At 34.6% G+C, this 21,960-nt stretch overlaps 1 protein-coding gene across 1 annotated transcript; it reads left to right on the forward strand.

The window, feature by feature from the left end:
* The first annotated feature begins 1,721 nt into the window (after positions 1-1,721).
* LOC129232514 (acylphosphatase-2-like) lies at positions 1,722-20,966 on the forward strand. Its single transcript, XM_054866653.1, has 4 exons — positions 1,722-1,962; positions 9,803-9,819; positions 17,530-17,639; positions 20,620-20,966. Exons 1-4 carry the CDS (start codon positions 1,848-1,850, stop codon positions 20,732-20,734), a joined length of 357 nt encoding a protein of 118 aa, XP_054722628.1. The 5' UTR covers positions 1,722-1,847; the 3' UTR covers positions 20,735-20,966.
* Positions 20,967-21,960: the final 994 nt, after the last annotated feature.

Raw genomic sequence — 21,960 nt, forward strand, 5'->3', positions numbered from 1 at the left:
AAAAAAAAAAAAAAAAAAAAAACAGAAATTGCTTTAAATTTAAAATTGTAATATGTAAATTGTGATTTATGTTTCCCAACAATAAGTGTCATGTAACTAGTGATAAAAGTCGCATGTTTCTTCACAAGGCCCCACTATAGATGAGGATAAAAATTCCACTGGAATTAATTTTATTTTTGCTTCAGAGAATCCTTGATTCAAAATTTTCTTTAACTATGGGTAAGGAAAGTACATACCTTTGTTTTATGGCCTTTTATTAAGCATTGGGTTTTATATTTAATCGTTTGTGAGGGAAATTACATGAAATTTATTGTTTTTTACCCATAACTTTTCTCTAAAGAACAAATAGGGTAAATCAAAGATTTGGAACCTAAGTTAGACTCCCCCCTCCCCTAAACAAAACCACCACTAAACAAAAAAATCATAAAACCTGGTTCACTAAGTGAGACGATATACAAAGTTAATAAAGTACAAATCGATTTAAACGTGAGTATTTGAAGAGTTTCTCAATTTCATCAACCCCGAACTTGATTACCATTAGACAGCTGTGGAAGTAGTATACCGTTTCAAACAAAAAAAGAATTTTCCATATCGGTACAGGCAGGGGCGTGCACAGAAATTTTGGGGCCCGTTACAAATGACTTTTGCTGGCCCCTCTTCATATTGTTTACCCCTATATTTCACCCCTAGTTTTAAAAATATTGGGCCTCCTTCAGGCTCGAGCCCGGACCAACAGTTGTCCCCCCCCCCCGTGCACGCCTCTGGTTACAGGTGTCTTCGAGTAATTATGGAACATTGTACAAAGAAAAAACAAATCCGACGAGATCAGAACCTCCTCCTTTTAAAATCTAAAAATCCCCCGGTTTTAACGGAAACCCTATTCGATTCTGCGGTGGTTAATCACCTTATAAAATGCGTGGTTACACGCTGTAAACTTTGTATGCTGATGATCGGAGCTAACATACCCTATTAAAGTCTGTTTTTGTTGTTTCTTTAAGTATAAACAATATTTTGTAAATGACCTTAATATGACGTCATCTTTTAATTTATGAAAATGTACTATTGTTTTTATCTCTATATTTATTTGTTTATTTATTCTTTGTTTTTTTGTTTTGTTTTGCTCATTGCATAAACTCATTTACTACTTTCCTATCGAATTTCGTCTCAATCGAAGCAGTACTTATCATTTTTTTCGCATTTTACCTCTCCGTGCTTAACTTTTGCAGTGAGTGTAATTATTATTATTTAATTTTCTTTCTCCTTGTTTCATAAATGATTTAATTTTCTTTTCATGGTATTGCTAAGCATAATATACATATGTATAAAAAAAACACATTAAGGTATGAACTACCTCATATGAAGTCTACCTCTTGCAGGAAAGTATACAGTTTGTTAAAAGCTTCATCGTGAGAAAAATTAAAAATATCTTTCAAAAAACTAGAACGCTGTGTTCCCAAATCCTTAACGCTGTCAGCTAATATTTTTTTAAGGCTTTTACTCATTTCCGGGTCGAATGGGAATTCTATTGTTCAGCAGTTTTCTGGAAAGAAAACAAAAAGGGGAGAGCAAAAAACATTATTTGTTGGAGTTGGAAATCTGTGAGTTAACTAAGCGTTTCTTTTTGACTTCTCGTAGAGGGAAAGAAATTGAATCCATAGCCAATTTGGCACGTTTTGGCAGAGAATTTCACCCACTTTTTGCCGCCCACGTAAAGAACAGGGCAAACTGCCATCGGAGGTACGTCCTTCAAAGAAACGAACGAAAAGACTTCGAAAAATCGCTGTTCTCCCGATCGTCTGTTTAATAGCATTTCAACGCGTTCGAAAGCCCCTTCATCGGTTCTAAAAATGAGAGGAAGGGAAATCATTGTTTGGCGCTACCCAAAAAGGATATGGCAAGAAGATCCTTTCGCAATGATGGTATTGACTCAAGTGAATTTTGAAGTTTTCGGATACTTGCATGGTAGGTAGGAAATTACGTCTTAATTTTTGGGTGGAATCAGAGCCTGATTATCGCAGGGGCATGCGGGGCACAGGCCCCTGCTCTTTGATTTCAGGGTTCAGGGGGACCCAAAATCTCCTTAATTTATCACGCTAATTAAAAATAAATAATGATTTCACTCAGAATCTAGAGTATAATGATGTCATTGGTACTTTTGCAAAAGCAAAGACAAGAAACAATCTCTTATCTATATATATAAAAATGAATGTTTGTCTGTATGTCATCCATGAATTCAAAAACTACCCGGCAGATTTGGCTGAAACTTTCACCGTTTGTTATTTTTGGTACTGGGAATGTTTATAGACCAGTTCGAAAAAAATCCGATCGATAGTTCCTTTTTTATTCCAATTTAAGTCACAATCCATTGGATTAATACAAATAAAATTATCGGCTGCAGAAATTAATTCGCGTGAAAGATGCCATTTTTCTTGAGTTTGAACAAATAAATTCTTTCTTTATTGTTTTATGGCTTTTCATGCAACGGGGGGGATTTAAAACTTTTTCTTTTTGATATTTTTAGCGATTGATTGATCTTGCAAACTGCGTGGGTACAAAATTTGAGTATAGTCACGGCTTCACTTGATACCTGGATCGATTATTATGAAAATTGCTATATATATGTATTTTTTCCACGGAGAAGGTGCATAATATGCTCATTGAAGCCACTGGCCACCAGGTGGCACTGCAGAGTAGCACCTTCTGCCCCGTTCAACCGATTTTCATGAAAATCAAAATAGTGAGGTTAGATAGGGATAGGTTATATAGAAGACAAAAGGTTTGTCAGAAGAGTGATAAAAGTTATTTTTAGAAATAATTTTGGCAACAGAAAGCGTGAGAAGGATTTTAGCAGGTGCGTGGGACAATAAGTGGAATGTCCAAACATTTCGTTAGTAGCCCAAGCAAATTACATAAAACATTACAAATGGATACCTTGGAAAATTGCAAATGAATTGCAACGCCAAGCTGGCGACCAAAATACTGGCGATATATCGCCAAGTGTCCGCCAAATTATAACACCACTTGAGTTCAGGGTCGGATTAAGCCAGCGCGGGGCCCGTAGCAAATGTTTCCAAGGGGCCCTCGTTTACGAATGATATAGTAAACAATATTCGAATGATATAGCACTTCTTCATGGAGACGGGAGGTGTACTTATAACATGCGTGAATACATAAACATGGGTGTAGTTTTAGAGCTTTACGATAGTTATGATTCCCTTCTATTGCTCCTCGTCTTCCCGTTATTACATGTTTTTAACTTTTAATTCCAAAAAAGCAATTTTTGGACGATATAAATAAAGGGGGTTTGGGGGCTTACCCCCGGAAAATTTTCGATATTTCAATTCTAAAAACTCAATTCTAACGACCCCTGATCATATTAGGAAGAGAAGATTCGGATGCCATTGTTTGGAGAAACTGTAGTCAAAGAACGCGATTGCATCCTATCTTAGGTAAGATCAAAGAAAAAAATTTGGGTTCACAGCGACTCATCAGGCAGTTTTTTAAAATCGAAGTCTTAAATAAAACTGTAGATTATCCTTAATAATGTGGTAGAGAGAGGAAAGAGTGGTGTTCAAGGAGGTCCCATTGGAAAATTTTTGAATTTATTATCTGTTATTAACCTAAAAACACAATTTTAAGCAAAAATTCTTGAAATTATATACTCTGAAATGTTGTTTTTTTACGTTCTTTGGCGATTTTGGGGCGGAGTTCGCGAAAGCCATCCCCTGGAAATTTCTCGAAAGTGAAGTTGTGAAAACGTGATAGATAGGCCATCGCGGGTTACGTTTCGGTATGGGGTGGGGTTCAGGCACTCTCCGAGGCAACCCGGAAAATTTTCGAAGTTTAAGTCTTAAAAGTACATTTTAGACCATCGTTGGAGGGGGAGAGGTATACTCCCATTGAAATTTTTTGAAATTATAGTCCAAAATAAGCATTTGTAGGCCACTTTATTAGAAGACGTTATAGGACGGGATCGGGCACGAGATTACACCCATGGAAATTTTTCGAAACTGAAGTTCCAGAAAGCAGTTTTAGCGGGTTTTCGATTATGTTAAGCAGTTTTCTTCCTGAATTTTTCTGAATTTCAAGTTTGAATAAAAAAATGTTTTCGGCTACCTTTGGTGATGCAAAAGAAAGGGGTTAGGTTCGGGGCATGGGTGGCAGCTTCTTAGTTCCCTCCCACTCAGAGGAAAATATTAAAAACGATATTTAAAGCTTTTCTACTACACATAATTATTTTACATCATCAAAAAATAATATTCTCTTAACAATTCATTTATTTCGCTCAGCATAAGTGTGAAGTCTCAGAATCTTTTTCTTTTCTTCTATCATGATCTCTTAATTTGGCTCATTGTTGTTTAAAGTGCCGGATCTACGGGTCTTGTCACGGGCGGAATATTTTGAGGGTGATAAGTTGACATTAAGTTAAGTAACCAAAAAGAGGTTAGGATGATTAATAATTACATTTTCAGGACTACAATTTTGAAAGCTTTAAGAAGAAAGCACTTTTAAACAATTTCTGGATGGTAACCCTTTTCCCTCTCTTGTCTAACATCACCAGAGAGAGCCTTAAAATGTGGTTTTAGGATTTATGCTTTAAGAATTTTAGCATCCTCCTTCTTCTGCTATCAACAAAAATTGGCTTAAATTTGAGTTTTTAAAGCCTAAATTCCGAAAAATTCCGGAGAAAACACTTAAATTTTTAAAAATTTGAAAAAAAAAATCGAAAGGAAAATGCCTACCTACTTCCCTAGCTTCTCAACATTCGGGGGAAAAGGCTCCAAAGCATCACTCTTTACCTAAAGTTAGAACTAAAGATAGCCTGTGTCTTGAAGATTTCAGTTTCAAACATTTTGTGAAGCAAAACCCGTATCCCCCCCCCCCACAATAACGTCTCCAGAGATATTCTAAAACCACGGATTGAAACTTGAAGACAGAATTGTTTCTGAGGGAGTTCAGACCCTCACCCTTTTCTCTAATCTTCCCACATAGCATAAAATTTTGTTTTCAGTTATACCATGGGTCGATCCCTCAAACCCTTTCCTCCCAAAGATAGCCTGAAATTGACTTCAGTTTTGAGCACAATTTCAGTAAAAAACCCCTTCCCCTTTCCTCTATTGTTAAGAAACAACCAAAACTTTTTTTAAAACTTTGCCTAAAATTGTAATTTTTAGGTCAGTTTTGAAACTTTTCTGACCCAACGGAGCTTTTTCTCCTCCCACTAAGAAAGATCAACTAAAATTGCGTTTTTAAGACTTCAATTGGGAGAAATTTCTGGAAAGCAAACTATCGAAAAAATAAGATTTTTAATTTACCTGAGCATTTAGAAAGCTAAATATAAATAAAAAGAGAAACGTAGAGAGAAATTTAAACGATTTAAAGTACGGAAAGTAGTTTTTTTTCTGGAATTTTTTCTCACGGCGCGGGGCCCCCCAGAAGCGCGGGGCCCGTAGCATTTGCTACTTCTGCTCTATGGCTAATCCGGCCCTGCTTGAGTTCACATCGAAATTAACAATGATTTCCCCCCAAAAAGGGACAAAAGACCCCTTTAGAAACACCCGAATGCAACCAAAAGGGGAGGTGCACAACTAGATCCCACTAGGAGTCTACGTACCAAATTTCAACTTTCTAGGACATACCGTTCTTGAGTTATGCGACCTACATACGCATATACGCACATACATACATACGTACATACAGACGTCACGAGAAAACTCGTTGTAATTAACTCGGGAATCGTCAAAATGGATATTTCGCGTGTCTATACGTTCTTATCCACGTGTGTTTGAGTCGAAAAAAAAAACTCAACATTTATTTGGAGGTGAGTAAAATGGAAATTAAAGTCGATTTTTGATTGAAATATTTTTTGCGAATACAATACTTCCCTTTTTGTAAAAGGAAGTAAAAGACAGCAAAATACATACTACAAACGCATATACATTTTTTTTTCCAAAACAGAGAGCGGAGGGGGGGGGGGGGCGGAGCATCTGCAACAGCTGTCAACCCTTAAGATAGACCTTTAACGGATCGTATATAGTAAATATGTATACAATTAAAAATATCAGCGATAAAATCAACAACAATTGAAAGAGAGGGGCGTTTGAAATTGAAATTGCCTTTACATTGAAAAGTCAAATTTAGTCTTGACAACTCCAACCGTGATTCTGTTATCTCAAAATTTCGCGGAAGAAGGAAAATACTTGCTTCGTTGATTTCAAAATATTTGGCGGCTGATCAAGAAACTGAAGCGTATTTTTAAAACGGTAGGGGAGTAAATAGAACGTAAACTCAAATGACCTTGAAGCATTATTGCATGCTTTACCGCTGCTGCTTAACGGCTCGTTTAGTTTCTTTGAAATAAAATTTAAAAAAAAAGAAAAAAGATAATTAATTTGTATTTTGAAATTTTGAGTTCAATTCACGTTTTTCGCAATAACGAATTGCGACAGGGCCCTACTCATTGTTCAGGGGGCCCCACTCATTGTTGGGGGCCCCACTCGTCAGGGGTACTGTTTCCAGAAACAGCTCCTGTCCCTCCAAGCCTACCCCTCCTCCTGGGCGGTTACGTGTGTATAGTTGTGTGTGTGTGTGTGTGCATGTGTAGGCTTATGTGTGTGCATAGACCTGTGTGTATGCATGTAGACGTGTGTGTATGTGTGCAAAGGCTTGTCTGTATGAGCGTGTGTGTGTATGTGTGTGTGTGTGCGTAGGACATGGACGCCCCCGACCAGGAGAAACGGATTCCTGGAGGCAGTACTCAGACCCGCGCCTGCAGAGGCCGGTGGGCGGTGGTGCTGGTGAACCTGGTCCAAGCTGAAAAAGGAATCACAACATCAAGGACGGTGAAATGAAAGCAATAAGCAATCGTGATTGCTCAAAAAAAAAAAAAAAATATTTAAATATGATTTTTATTTTCCATTGAAAATTATATTACAGTAAAAATTACTAAATGAAATTCAGTGGAAACGAGACGTTTTGAAAGAAAAACGCAACGCAATACATATGATTACCAAATATTGAATAGTGGAAAAGAGAATCGAACTAAAATTTTCGGGAGGGGAAAATTCTCAACTTACCGAATGAAATTCCGTATTTTACCGCATGATAAAATACGAGCATGCAAATATGCAGAGGTGCCCACCCTGCTAAAAAAACAATGGCGTACACCCTCCCAAACACAAAAGACCCCCTCAAGAGCGAGAGCGTTGACCATCGCCTACTGAGGTCTCACAATAAAGTATATCTTTCCAGGTTTAAAGATGTTTTGACCAAATATAACTCCGGAATAAATGCGATGCCAGACATTCGATTTAAACCGTTTATATACTTCCACCGGTGCTGAAACAGTAATTCAAACGCAGTGGTGCACACTAGAATTTTTCAAAAGGGGAAGCGGGGGGGGGGCAGGTTCGAAGGTCCACCATTCTCATATCATACTCCAACACGCATTCAAACATGTTCTTTTGATTTTATCGATGGCCGGCAACAAAAATCAATATTTAAAAACGTTGAATAATTACTTAGCGTTAGTTAATAAAACAAATTTAATAATAGCAAATAATTAAAATACTAGAAAGCGCAAGAATGGATGTGATTACTTTTCTCACAATTAAAATAAAAACAGCGAAACAAAATCATCTTTATAGAACACAATTTATGTTCACTCACAGTTCGATTTTGCAGGGGAAGAAAGAGAGAAAATATATTTTATTTTATCATTTATCTATTAAATCTAAAATTATTGCTACCTTTTGCTTGGAATTATTTTACATACCATATACAGTGGCTCCCATAAGCGTTCGTACACCTACGACTTTCAATGAAATACGACCCTATCCATTGGTTAGAATTAATATTTCGGGATAGGTATTTAATTATAAGATCTATGATCAATTTGTAACAAAACTGCATATTTTTTTTTTATTTTAAATATTAAAACTTATTTTTTTAAATAAAAAACCAAGAAGTGCAGGAAATTTTATGTCACAAAAGTCTTCGTACACTTTAAAAAACGTCTATATAATATTGAGTAATTTAACTTTTTATTAAGTTATTATTTTTTAGAATATCATGCAGTATCAACAACACCTTTTAAACGTCTGGGAATAAATTTCATTGTTTTTTCTTTCTTTTTTTTTGCGTAATTTCTGAGTAACACTTCGAGTTTTACTGTTTCTAGCTCTATTTTCGTTTCAAAGCAGTATTTTCGAAATCTAGATCTCCAGATATATCTAAATATGTTATATTAATATTCAGTAAATTATTGCTACCAGTTTGTTTCGCACTCTTGGCTTCCTTAAGAGGTTTTCCATCTCCAGCTCAGTCACTTTCCTATGCCGGGCTGATGAGTGCTAAGAAGCACGAAACTGCAGTCCTCGGCTGGAAATGACTGAGCTGGCGGTGTATTTCACGTATGTTACATTAAGTTCAAATCTGGAGATTTAAGGGATATTTCCAAAACTTTAGGACAATTTTTGAGGCACTAGACGCAAACGTTGAAAACCGTGTGCTTCTTATCGTTATTTTGATAAAAAAAAGTTGTTTCCAAGAACCAAATTTTTGGCTGGAGTTTAAAATTGGTTTTTAAAATATTGAAATGAACAGTATGATTCATTATTTCATCAAAAAATCCGAAACTACCAAGTCCTGATGCTGATATGCACCCTTACACAAGAACACCTTCACCGTCCTGATTATACTATGATCCAACTAAGGTCTTCAGATTAAGTTCCTATTTTTTTCTTCAATTTACAGTTATACAGCAATTTAACCAAAAATGTTGAATTCAATTTTATCTGAAAGTAAGACGTAATTCCAAAACGTTTTGAGCTTATTTATCATTGATTTTGCGTAAGCTTTCTGTTTTTCACACGGCCAAGAAAATTTCTGCTTGAAGAGGTCCCGTTTAATCCAGCTAATCAGAGAACTTGGCGAACAATTTTAGGTGGAAATTAAATGTACAAATTTTCATTTAACTATGCAGAAACTTTTATAGCACTCAGATGTGTATTTTTCATAACTTTTTTAACTGTAAATCTCCGGTCACGCTTTGTCAACTTTGCCGGTTGACCTTTTCTTACCTTGTTTTCGGTCCCATTCTTCTCTTTAAAGCATTTTATCAAGCACTTCACAATAGATTGGTATAAGTTAACTAATTTAGAGACATTTCAAACGAATTTACCCGCTACTGTGAGGAAAAAGATCAAATTTCGAATGGCGTTTATGGTTTTTTACGAATACCAGCCATTTTAAAGTAATTAAGCATAACAATAAGAAATAAATAAACAAAAAATTAAAGCCGAATGACTTTTAAAGGTCAACACAATGCAAAAATAATAATAAAAAAAACGACACATGATAATTTTAATCATGAATTTATTCGAAAATATTTGAGTGTACGATGACTTTTATGACGTATAATTTCTGTTTCTTCGTTTTTTTGACCCATTTCAAAAAGAAGATCCGTCAATATTTTGAAAAAACTACAGGCTTTTATTTAGAATGACATAAGAATGATGTGAAAAAATATTGGATTTCATATTCGAATTCAGTTTCGCGTTATTTTGGTTTTACTAAAAAATTTTCAAAGTGTACGAACACTTTTGGGAGCCACTGTAAATAGTATTACGGTCAACCAAAAAAATCCAAGGGCGGATAAGAGGGGGTCCGGACTCTCTTTTTATGTGCGCCACTGTACAAACGCCATTAGAGGATCAAACTTTTTAGTTTCATTATATGTACTATATGAATTTGTGCATACTAATATCAAACGTTTTCTAATTCAACTTTTCTTTGTTTTCAGGTGTAAATTTCATTCAAGTAAGTCATTTTTCTACACAATTCTACAAAGCATGTGTTTCTTTAAATATCTGTTGACACATTGTGCAAGCTTATCATAAACATTACACACATTATATCCTTAGTTTATCTTTAAAAGAATAATGATATCAGAAAAACTTGTTGTTGAATATATTTATTAATCTTTTTATTTTGCATCTAAAGGATACACTTTCTGAAGTATCCTGCCTGATAAATTAATTCACACACACTTAGAAAAAGAAAATCCTATGAATGACATTCTCTTTTTTTTTTTTTTTATCGAGTCCCTATGTAATTTTCGGACTCTGAGCCAAGACTTGGCCAGAATAAATGAAATGAAAATGATCAACAAGATGAAGTTTGGCAAGTGACGCATCTTGTATCTGAAGGGTTTTTTTTTTTCTCATCTAAAGGGTTTCATATATATATAGTATATATATATTATATATATAGTATATATATATATATATATATATATATATTATTAGGGTGGTCCTTATTTTTGAAGTTGTAGATATTTTATACGACACCCCCTCAATTTGTTCCATTATACAAATAAATGATCTATGCAAAATTTTAAGTCAATCCAATGAATATTATCACGTGCCCCTAAGGCCTCCTTTTTTTGAGTTTTTAAGAAAAAAATTGCGGGGTTTTCTCATTTTTATGTAAAAATATTCCTTGGTTTCATATTTAAAGTAATTTTGAACATCAATAGATGTTGCTACTTCCAGACCAACCATTCTCTCACTTTCATTCTGTAAAATTTTACATATTACATAGGGTACAAGTACACCAATGGGCTTGGGACAGTCATACCGCTATTCGCGCTCGTTTCAAACCAAGCGGCAGGGGGAACATTTCTTTCCACCAAGATAGATACAAGGGATTCTAAAGTCCATTAATGAATGGCCTAGGCCATTTATGAATGATTTTTGACAACAACAAATTGCCTCCTTCAGGCTTTGGGTGTGTTGATTTAGAAAATTTTCTGTGTGTGTAATAGGTGTGGCAAATAGGGTCACTAGGTTTCCATGCTATAAATATAAGTAATGACAATTAAATTTTAATTCGCTGTTCTTTAGTTATATACTTAAATGTTTATACATTCTTAAAATTTAAATTTTGAAAAATCCCCGATTACCCTACCATAAAAATAAACTCTATTTTCCATATCTAAAATATAAATTTAAAAAAAAATCCAGATCGGAATAATGTATAAAAATATGTACAGTAAACTCCCGATTATCCGCGGAATAGGGTGGCGCGGTAGCCGCGGATAAGCGAAAACCGCGGATAATCCGAATAATAGGCAAAAAGCCATACTAGTGTATATAAAAGCTATAAAAATATGAATAACACTCACATATACATGCAAATTATAGCTAAAAACGATAACATTGAATGTAAAAAATATATGCAAAAGCTAAAAACGAACAGTAACACACATTTCTCAATTTAAAAAACATTTAATAACTATAGGTATACATTTACCTTAAATTTTTACAAAATAGTCGGTTAGTTGTTTCTGTTTTTTCATTTTAAAACTATTCTTTTTAATTTGTGATTGAAGTTTTTTCAGTAGCATCTTATCACAAAGTGATGTGTCATCCTGCTCCTCTAAATATTTAATCAGTCCGTCGACGTGAGTGAGAGCTGCTTCGTGGCTGACTTTGTTCTGCTACTCTGCTCCTCCGTCTTCTTCATCCTCATCGTTCATTGCACTAATTTCTCCAGCCAGGATCTCGTCATCAGTGAGATGTTCGAAGCCGGGATCGCTAGAATCACAATTCATCCATTCGATAATGTTTTCTTCATCAATATCCCTTCCTCCGGGAACAGATTTCGCCAATTCTGCCAAATCAGCTGCAGTAACTTCTTTCTGTGAAATTTCTGTGGGCATTTCAACTTCTGGTAAAAGTTTTCTCCACGATTTTACTAAAGTCGTTTTTTTGACAGCTTCCCAAGCACTGTTAATGTCATAAATGCTGTCAAGAATCGTGTAATCTTTCCAGAAACTCTGAAGATCATTTCCCTCTTCAATCCTCTTTAACAAAAGGTTGGTACGATAGTTTTTTTTTATAGCAGCAATTACACCTTGGTCCATGGGCTGGATAAGTGCCGTAACGTTAGGTGGCAAAAAATTTACGAAAAATTTTCCGTCTGCTGAGTTTAAAACACTTCCCCCTGGATGAGACGGGGCGTTGTCAATCAACAATACGGCTTTTTCCGGCAAGTTTTGGGACTTGAGATGCTCTCTCACTTGAGGAATAAAATGTTCTTTGAACCATTTCTGGAATATATCTTGGTTCATCCATGCTTTTTGTTGATTGAAATAGTGAACGGGCAGATTTTCAGCTCTTGTGCCTTTAAATGATCTTGGTTTTTTTGCTTTCCCAACCACTAAGAGTTTCAGTTTTTGGTTTCCAGTTGCATTGCTGCAAGTGATAATTGTGTATCGTTCTTTACTAGATTTATGACCTGGCGCTTGACGTTCTTTTTCAAAAGCCAAAGTTCGAGTTGGTAGGCACTTCCAATTAAGACCAGACTCGTCTGCGTTGTACACCTGTTCATAAGAAAGATTTTCTTTCATTAAAAACTGTTTAAATTCCTTCTTGAAGTTTTCTGCAGCTTCTTTGTCAGAACTTAGTTTATCTCCGTAAACTCCGATTTCTCTAAAACCGTGACGATTTTTAAATCTTGACAGCCATCCTGAAGACGCATCAAATGTCCCTTCAATTTGAAGCTTTTCAAAAAATTGCTTAGCTTTAGCAGGAATTATTGGTCCGGATATGGGAGTACCTTTGCTTCTTAATTGGTTCACCCATTTGAGTAACGCCGCATCCAATTCTTCATAAGTGCTGGTTTTCAAAGTCTTTCTTTTTTTCATGAATGTTGAAATGTTCGTTGCAGAGGCAAATTGTGCCAGTTTATCTTTTTGTTGCAGGATTCCTCTTACGGTCGATTCTCCAATTCCATACTGTAAACTCATTTGTTTTTGTGTGGAACCATTTGCGACGTTCTGAATTATTTCCAACTTATCTTGGATAGACAAGACAACTTTCTTTCTTTTTTCGCTCATTTCTGAAAACCGTTTTCAACTGAAGGCAAGCAAGTCAGACTAACAGTTTAACTGACACTGATTAGGACTCCAGCAAACAGAGATAAGAGATTCGTTATAACGTCAATCCAAAACAGAATGCAACTGGTTGGTTGCCTGGAATAGGGCTGGAATTCTGGGGGGAGTTTGAGTGAGGTCGGAACAAAAAAAAAAAAAAAAAAAAAAAAATCGTGAAGGGGAGAGAAGGGGTTTTTATTGAACAATGAGTGTAAACTGCTTAAGGACTGCAGGTGTATAAATCAGGTTCCAACTAGTCTGGTTTCGCTAACTTTGGAATTTGGATATGATGGAAAGGAGAAAAAAGAAATAAAAATCTCGAAAAGTAAATTATGCACTTGCAAAGTAAAAACAGGTGCATTTTGCAACATTCAGTAAATCATCACCGTTAAGAAAAAAAATTGAAGAGACCCGCGGATAATCCGAGCAGCGGATAATCCGACCGCCGATAATCGGGAGTTTACTGTATTTTAAACTGTCTTCTATTTCAGTACATAGTCCTTAATTATCATCAAATTCCTCTTGCATTTCACAAGATTTAGAAACCGAAATGGGTATCTATCCTAACCTGTTGAACCATTTTTTTCTATATCTGGTCTACCACAACGCAAAAAAGCTTGACAACCATTGAGATCTGCTCGCATTTCATCAATGTTAGACAAATGCCATATTAGGGACAAAGATGCTGCTCATTTATTAACAGCCTATGTAGATGCAGTAAATTTAAATCCAAATAACCTTATGATCAATCGCACATCCCTTAAGAGAGCAAGAGAAAATCTTCGAGAGGTAAAATCAGATTTCGTGAATTTAAATTTAGGTTTTTATTTATTCCCTGGGATATATACAAAGCTACATCCAGATGTATTTGGAAAAAAACGCCGGATAGGTTTACCATGATAGCTTCAGGTTCCAATGTTGAACAGCTACTCAGAATTTTTGAGATATTTCTTCAGTTGTATATGTGTGATATCATAGATGATTGCTCTTTATTGCTAACTGTTCAAGCTGTAGTGTTTTATACAGCAGCTTACAATACCGGCCGTATAAACTGTGCATGTAATTATTGCATTTGTATTGCTATCATCATGCACTTGAAATCGTACTTCAGAGTGTCTTTAAAGAAGTTCTTGCTTTTCTTAGTTCTAGACTCGATATTCCATTATTTAAGCACTTAAAAATTCAAAAATTACCCATACCACTTAAATTCTAAAAGAAGAATTTGATGACATATTATTGTTCATAGAAAGCGGAATTAAGAAATATTACAGAGAATTCTCATAACGTGTAATAATTTTTCTTGGTGAAGTCCTCGCTCCTACAGGGATATGTTTTCGGCAACCTGAAGCTTATCTGTGAGCCAGATGGGTGGCAAAAGGAATTTATTGTTTGAATACTTATATATTTAGGAAACAATTTAAATTGACCTTACATGAAGAGATTGCCCGTAAATGCTGTTTTACAGTTAAATGTTGTATGAAGATATAGTTTTCGCAGCAACCCTTTCTAGGCCTTTCAAATTAATATAAAGTCTAGTGTCTAAAAAATCTGCAGCGTACAAAATGATGACAAACATGCAGCAGAAGCAGTGATTGAAAAATTCATAAATCACTTATGGTACTTAGGGGATAAACTAGTAGCTTTGTCCGTATTGAATGAAGGAATTAACTTTGAAGATAGGAAAAGACTACTTCAAAAAAATGCTTGCTGACTAGGAAGACGTGTCTGATGACTGTATAAAAAATTTCAAATAACAGTAGATGATTTGGAATACTTTCTTAGTAAAGATCTTCCTCTTTATAGAATCAATTACAAATCAATAAAACTGTTTGATAAGTTACTAACACCAAAAGATGTTTTCCTATTTGATCCTGATTCATGGCAAAATGGAGGAAGCTATTTAAAGGGAAGAGATATCATTAAAATGCTGAAAGTTGTGAATGATACAACTGAAAGAGGAGCACAATTAATCGAAGAATTTCACAATCAATTTACCAAATATGAGTCACAAAAGCAATTTAGTATTTTACAGACACTCCAAGACTATCAGAAAAAAATGCACACGATTGAGATACATTGAGAAAAGCGTACGATTAAGGTAAAGTTTCTAAAGCAATTACATTCTTATTCAATGTAAGATCTTTAGACGATATAAATTAATTAAAAAGATTAATTTTAGTGCTACCTCGCTGTAAAAATATTTTGCAAACATAGGAGAAACGATGTACGGGGTCTGAAGTAAAAACTCGAAGATTTGTGGGAAAATTATCAAAAGTGTTTAAGTTCAACGTCCTAGGGGCACGTGTTATTATTGACCGATCGAGTTCAAATTTTGCACCGATTACTTTTTATTATAGTATCACAAAACTAGGGAAAAATTTCCCATATAAATAAGGACCACCCTAATATATATATATATATATATATATAGGTAAAGAACTTTTAAGTCGGGAACACTGATCTGTGGGCCATTTTGATAGTCGTCACTTGTTTTGTGTTTAGTTTGGTTTGCCATTTCATCATGAATAGACAGCAGGACGGTGCAACACGCCACACAGCGCGTGTCACAATTGATTTATTGAAAGAAACTTTCGGTGAACGAATAATTTCGCTTAATGGTCTCCGTGAATTGGCCTGCGAGATCATGCGATTTAACTACGCTGGCCTTTTTTTTTTGTGGAACTGTGTGAAGTCTCAGGTCTACACCGATAAGCCACAGACGATTGACGCCTTGGACGAGAACATTCGCCACGTATCACTCACATACGGTACCCATTGATGCAAAAAGTGATAGAAAATTGGACTTCCCGATTAGACGCTCTCCAAGCCAGCGGAAGTGGCCACATACCAGAAATCACATTTAAATAAAAATGGCAAAGAATCATCTTTCGAATAAAGCCAAATTCATGGCGATTTCTATCATTTAACGGTGTTTTATTTGAACCTCAAGTTCTATACCTCTAAAAAAAAACACCCTTTACAACAGAAAAGTGCTGCTGATTGTTGTTTCGAGTTCGTGCGAACCTGAAACAGCTTTATCTATAAAATAAGGTATTTCAACTTTAAAATCCGAGATTTCGGAAAGTTTAAACTTAATTAAAAACTAAATTTTCCACGAAAAATCGAAAGAAAACAGATTTAATAAATAGCTAAATCAGTGGCGTCGCTACAGAGGGGAGGGGTCCGCCTCGATCTGGGGGATGACTGACAGTCAAAGTAGAATTGCAAGTTTATGAAAAATATGAAGCTAAAATGCATTTTTAAGACTAAAAGTTTGAAAATTTTCTGAGGGGGGGAGGAGAACCCCCCAAACTTTCCTTTTCTCACCTCACATCATAGAATGCATACTGTACTCAAGATTAGGTTCATATTGTACATTTTTAGACCTAGTAGTGACTCTTTCTGATCCGAAAAAACTAAATCCCATCATCTTTCCCTGTTTTTTAAGATATGTTTGAAATAATTAAGGGGCCATCAATTTTATACACCCTCATACTTTTTTGACCTCTCGATGGCCTGCATATATGCATCTAGGGTAGATAAGATTAAAAATGTTTTTATTTATCTTTTATACATATTAGCCCACTTAAAATTTCGTCATAACACAAATGTAGTTTCTGAAATTCGTAAGAATTACATGTTTTCATAGAATATTTATTTTTTTGCGTGTGTAGCGGGGGGTGGGGAGGGGGGGGGGGGGTTGACACCACAAATTACTGTTCCGGGTGTCACCCATGCAAGGTACGCCAATGGCAAAATAAAAAAGCAGAAACTCTCCGAATGGCAAAAAATTTGCATCCCTTGTCGCATGTTTCTGAAACTAGAAATATGCTTTCAGTTTTACCTTTGTGTTGAGAATGGGTGGTTTCCTTCAGTCAGAAGTACTACTTTTAGTCATTGAAATGGATAGAATGAGCAAAAAAATAATAATATTAACATGGACCCAGAAAATACTTTCAGTTTCCCAACAGTTTCTTTTTAATTAATTTTTTAAAATGTCCGATTTTTCAAACAAGGCATGGTCTTGATGACGTCACAAATGATGCACTTTGCCGCATCTTTTTCCTACGTTTCCACGTTATGATAATCAAGAAGCGAATTAAATGTTGCGCTCTACGCTTGCTATCAACCATATCTTTGCCAATACACGTGAGTAAAGATGCGAATTAAATATTTTGCACTGTGAATGGCAACACAGAATGGCATTTCATCATTTGTGATGTCATCGGCAGAAGCCGTAAACAACGAAAGCGCTCCGATTTAAGTATTTTTTTTTAAATATTAAACTTAAACAAATTACTTAAAAAATGGTCAGATTCTATGTTTTTAAGCATGCTACTTTGGAGAAAAATACGTTTAAAATTTTGGAAACGACCAAATTATAAAAATTCATTTCAACAACGACAGATGTCTTGAAAAGTGTATGAGAAACCTTAAAATAATACTGATTTACTGAGACAATGCGGGAAAGTTTCATACATATAATGACAGCATTCTATATATTTTACAAGCAAATTGTTATTCATTCTGAGCTGCTGCTTGCAATTGTCACCAATCACTCTGAGATGCCCTTTTCCCAAACTCTATTTCAGCATGCTAAAGAGATAGCAGACCGCCTCGGTGTCAGAGGATGGATTCGAATCACTAGGTACGGCACGGCCATGGGACAAATACAAGGTGAAAAAGACAGAGTCGAAGAAATGTAAGTAGTGCATATTCAAATGATTTCCTCACCTAAAATTTTGAGTACATGTTTAATTAAATTGTTAATATCTTTACTAATAATAAAGTTGAAAGTCTCTCTGTCCGGATCTCTGTGACGCGCATAGCGCCTAGACAGTTCGGCCAATTTTCATGAAATTTGGCACAGAATTAGTTTGGAGCATGGGAGTATGCACCTCGAAGCGATTTTTCGAAAACTCGATGTGGTTCTTTTTCTATTCCAATTTTGGGAACAAAAATATAAGATGGACGACTAAATTACGAAATTATCATAACGTGGAACCGTAACATGGGCACAAGCCAATTGGCGAGATACGAAATTATCATAACATGGAACCGTGACATGGGCACTAGAGATGAGACGGGCTCAGCCCGGGCCCGACAGCCCGAGCCCGAGCCCGGGCCCGAAGCGGGCTCGGGCTCTAGAATCGAAAATAGGTTTCGGGCTCGGGCGGGCTCGGGCTCAAGCACAGATATTCAATCGCCTATCTCCATACAAATTCAAAGGAAATAAACATTTTCCTACTGTGAGAAAATTGAAGGAACATTTAAATCAGTTCAATCAATGTCAAATTTACCCCCCCCCCAAAAAAAAAAAATAATAATTAACGCTTATTTATAGTGTTTTTTTCCGATTACTATTGCAATATGTCATACAGTAATGCATTTGAAGTGGAGCATTTTAAGAAAATTTAGAAACTTCTGTTAATGAAAAACATTTGACGTAACATTTTTCATTAACAGAGAGATCATGTCAGACTGTAGAAGGCTCAGTTTTTGATACAATAAAGTTTCCTTCGGGCTCGGGCGGGCTCGGATTTCAGTCCGAGACAATATCGTTCGGGCTCGGTTACAAATTTTCGGGCTCGGGCGGGCCCGGGCTCTCAAAAATGAGCCCGAACTCATCTCTAATGGGCACAAGCCAATTGGCGAGATACGAAATTATCAGAACGTGGAACCATAACATGGGTACAAGCCAATTGGCGAGAAAATTCACCACATATTATTTGTAAATATACAGGCGAACCAAAAGACCTTTTAATTTTTCATTATGGGCAAAGCCGTGCGGATACCACTAGTAAACAATATAAAATTAGAGAAAAAAGAAAACAAAACAAAGTAACATGGTTTAATAATATGGAGCCAATAAGCAGTTTTTAATAAACAAAAGGTAAAACCATATGTTATATTATATTGTAGAAATTTCTCCACTAATCTTTTTTTGGAAGGGAAAATCTAAACATTGTATGCTACATTCTTTTGCCTCTGATTGTTATGCATATCTATAAGATTTTTCCATTGCTTTTTGTATTTAGCACCAAGATAAATTTTGACAAAACAGCAGTTATTCCTTGGTAATGCACGCACTTATTGCTTTCCCAATTGCAGCATCTTAATTAACCTTAAAAATTCTTATTATAGCGTCAATGCTTTAAGATGATCTTTCTTATGTCAGTATCTTTCTGTGAGGGAAACTTCTTTCAACTGATGCAACGTCTTGTGAAAGGTGCCAAAATGACATTCGCAAACTAGAAAGCTGACCAATATTTATTATTGCAAAGCATTTTTCCAAAATGAATTAATTGACTTCCAAGTAACATCATATCCCCATTCCTCAAAAAATTTTAATATCAATCTTTTTTTTTGCATAATTATACATTTATATATTTTAAACACTTTTTTTTGTATTAATAAAGGCTGAATCTTCACCACATTTTGTTGTTAATGAAGATTTATTGACAAAGTGCTTTATCAATATTTTGGAGAGCTTGTCATAAAATATGGATCACTGAAGCTTTCTCTTAAAACAATTTTTAAATTTTGTCAAAAATACTCTACACTTACAACAAAATTCAAACAGAAGGGTGCCGGCAGACATTCCAAAAAAAAAATTTTTTCCCCATTTTTTTTGTATTTATGCATCTTGTTTTTAAGCAGTCTTGAATTATCTTTTGTCAAGTTGTGAAAGAAAAGTCAAATCAAGCGACCTAAAGGCTTTTCAATAGTCATTTTCTTAAGTTCTTTATAACGAACTATGGGAATATAGGAAATATAGGACAACAGGCAAAAATATAGGATATGTAGGACACTTTTGATGCTTTTTTTGAAAATATAAGACTACTTCTACCTCTGTATGTGAATAAAAGTACAAACATTCTTATGGCATCAAAATTATAATGCTTAAAATTTTTGAAAGGAAAACAGGAATAACACTTCATTGATCCCCTGGATTAATACAATTTATATTCTGCTGGTCCAGCAGATATCTGTGGTTCTGAACCAACATACCAATGTTATTGAGCCCCTCACATTGAAATAAAAATGCGTTGTTACCCCCTTCACTTCATGTGATACCATTTATGGGCTACCCCCAAGAGACTTCCTGCTGATAGAATAGAATCATTTGGGAACATACTAACAAGTGAGATGGACAAGGACTATTTGATGAAGATGGCAGGAATCCTAAATTAAACGCATGAATTCCACAAAAATAAATTAACTAATTAAGGTTGAAAATGTTAAAAAGGGTAAAAATCTATGTTAACTGGACATCCAAACAAGAGTTAAAAGTAGCTTGAAGAAACGAGACCAACATTTTATTACTTGGTTACCAACATTTTATTATTACAATGAAAATTCTGTTACATTACAAAAATTGCACACTAACGATATCTAATTGGTATAGTTTATCTCATTTGCAAGTGTATTTTTACTTAAGACTGAATTATGAGACACACACACACACAAAAAAAAAAAAAAAAAAAAGGATGCAGATGTCATTCAATGGTAAAAATAAAAATTTCATTCAAGTGAAAATAATAAGCAATTTTTGATACCCCCCCCCCCTCCCCACATGAACACTTGATTTGTAGGGCATGAAACCAACATTTTTTCAATGACAACATATTTAATTTTCAAACATAATTGATAATTAATTATTTTCTCTTTAATTTATTTAGGGCTCTTTGGTTAAGACATACAGGCAGTCCAGGATGTAGAATTGAATTTGTTGCTTACCAAAATTGGAAAGTTATTGATGGTTTTGAGTACAGAAAGTTTAATGCACGTGTCTGAGATCATTTCCTTTTAAAGCATAAGAATGTTGAGAATGCCGTTATTGTTTAAAAAGTATTTTAATCTATAAATTTTGCATCTTTAAAGATTTGTATTGTGTTATTGTACAAGATTTATACAGAGTTATAGCCATATAAATGCATTTTAATTCCTATGTAAATTTTAATGCATCTCATTTCCCATTTGTGAACATAAAATGTAAATATTGACATTAAAGCAAAATTTTTAATCATTTGTTGACTTGTTCATAAACAATTATAACTACTTTATTTTTATGTCAATAAAAATCATACTAAAATTTATCACAATGTATTAACATAAAAGTGTATACTATTAATATAAAAAGTATTTACTATTAATATTAAATTATAAATAAACCTCAAGGCAATATCCAGGAATGAGTCACTTACAAGCCTATAGACCAGGGTTAGACGGATTGAACCCAATGTTTTTTTTGAACCCACCCCCCTCATTACTTAGCCCACTTTTGGATTTTTAATTTTCTGAGAAGATTTTTTAAAAATTAATTAATTTAAATACTTTTAAAATTTAAACTTCTTTCTTACTTGTTCTGCACCAACAGACATAAAAAAAATGAATTTTGAACTTGAATAGTATTTCTTAACTCTTAACGCATTAAAAAAATATATTTGACTTTTTTCTTTAACTGTTCAATAAATAACTCAAATTATCTTAACTAAGTCCTGTCACCTCTGATTTTCTCAAAATTTGTAGACTGTACAGAGGAAAGTACTCTAGCTAAAAGGCTTTCATGTGAATTTTTTTCTGTAAACCAACAAGTAACAAATCTCGAATAAACAAGGTATATTTTTTAGAAATTAACAGGTTTTACGAACGATCGGAATAAAATAGAATAGGATGTACAGTATTTTCATTACCTTATGAAAAAGTTTAATATTTCTTACTCTGTACAGAGAAATAGGAAAACAGGCAACATAAAGTTCAAAGAAATGTCTTGATTAAGCTGGAATTCAATAAAAAGGGATTTAAACCACTTGAGGTTCTACAGTAGTTTTGTATAACAAAATGAAATACAATAAAGTAAAATGCAAAAAAAAAAAAAGAAAAAAAAAGTAGTAATTGAAAATTAACAATAGATTTTATCACTCGAGAAGTAACTTTGCCTTAACTGTTGGTAATCATGGAAACTAAAAAATCTGAAACTTCACCTTTCTTGGGTTTTGTCGCCTTTTATACTTTTCTTC

Source organism: Uloborus diversus, unplaced genomic scaffold (assembly GCF_026930045.1).
Source record: "Uloborus diversus isolate 005 unplaced genomic scaffold, Udiv.v.3.1 scaffold_1225, whole genome shotgun sequence".
Classification (NCBI taxonomy): Eukaryota; Metazoa; Arthropoda; class Arachnida; order Araneae; family Uloboridae; genus Uloborus; species Uloborus diversus.

Excerpts from the sequence above, each read along its gene's own strand:
- LOC129232514 (XM_054866653.1), top strand. The coding sequence starts at position 1,848 with ATGAGAGGAAGGGAAATCATTGTTTGGCGCTACCCAAAAAGGATATGG. Across the intron at positions 17,640-20,619 it reads AAAGACAGAGTCGAAGAAAT|GGCTCTTTGGTTAAGACATA; the intron begins GTAAGTAGTGCA and ends TAATTTATTTAG.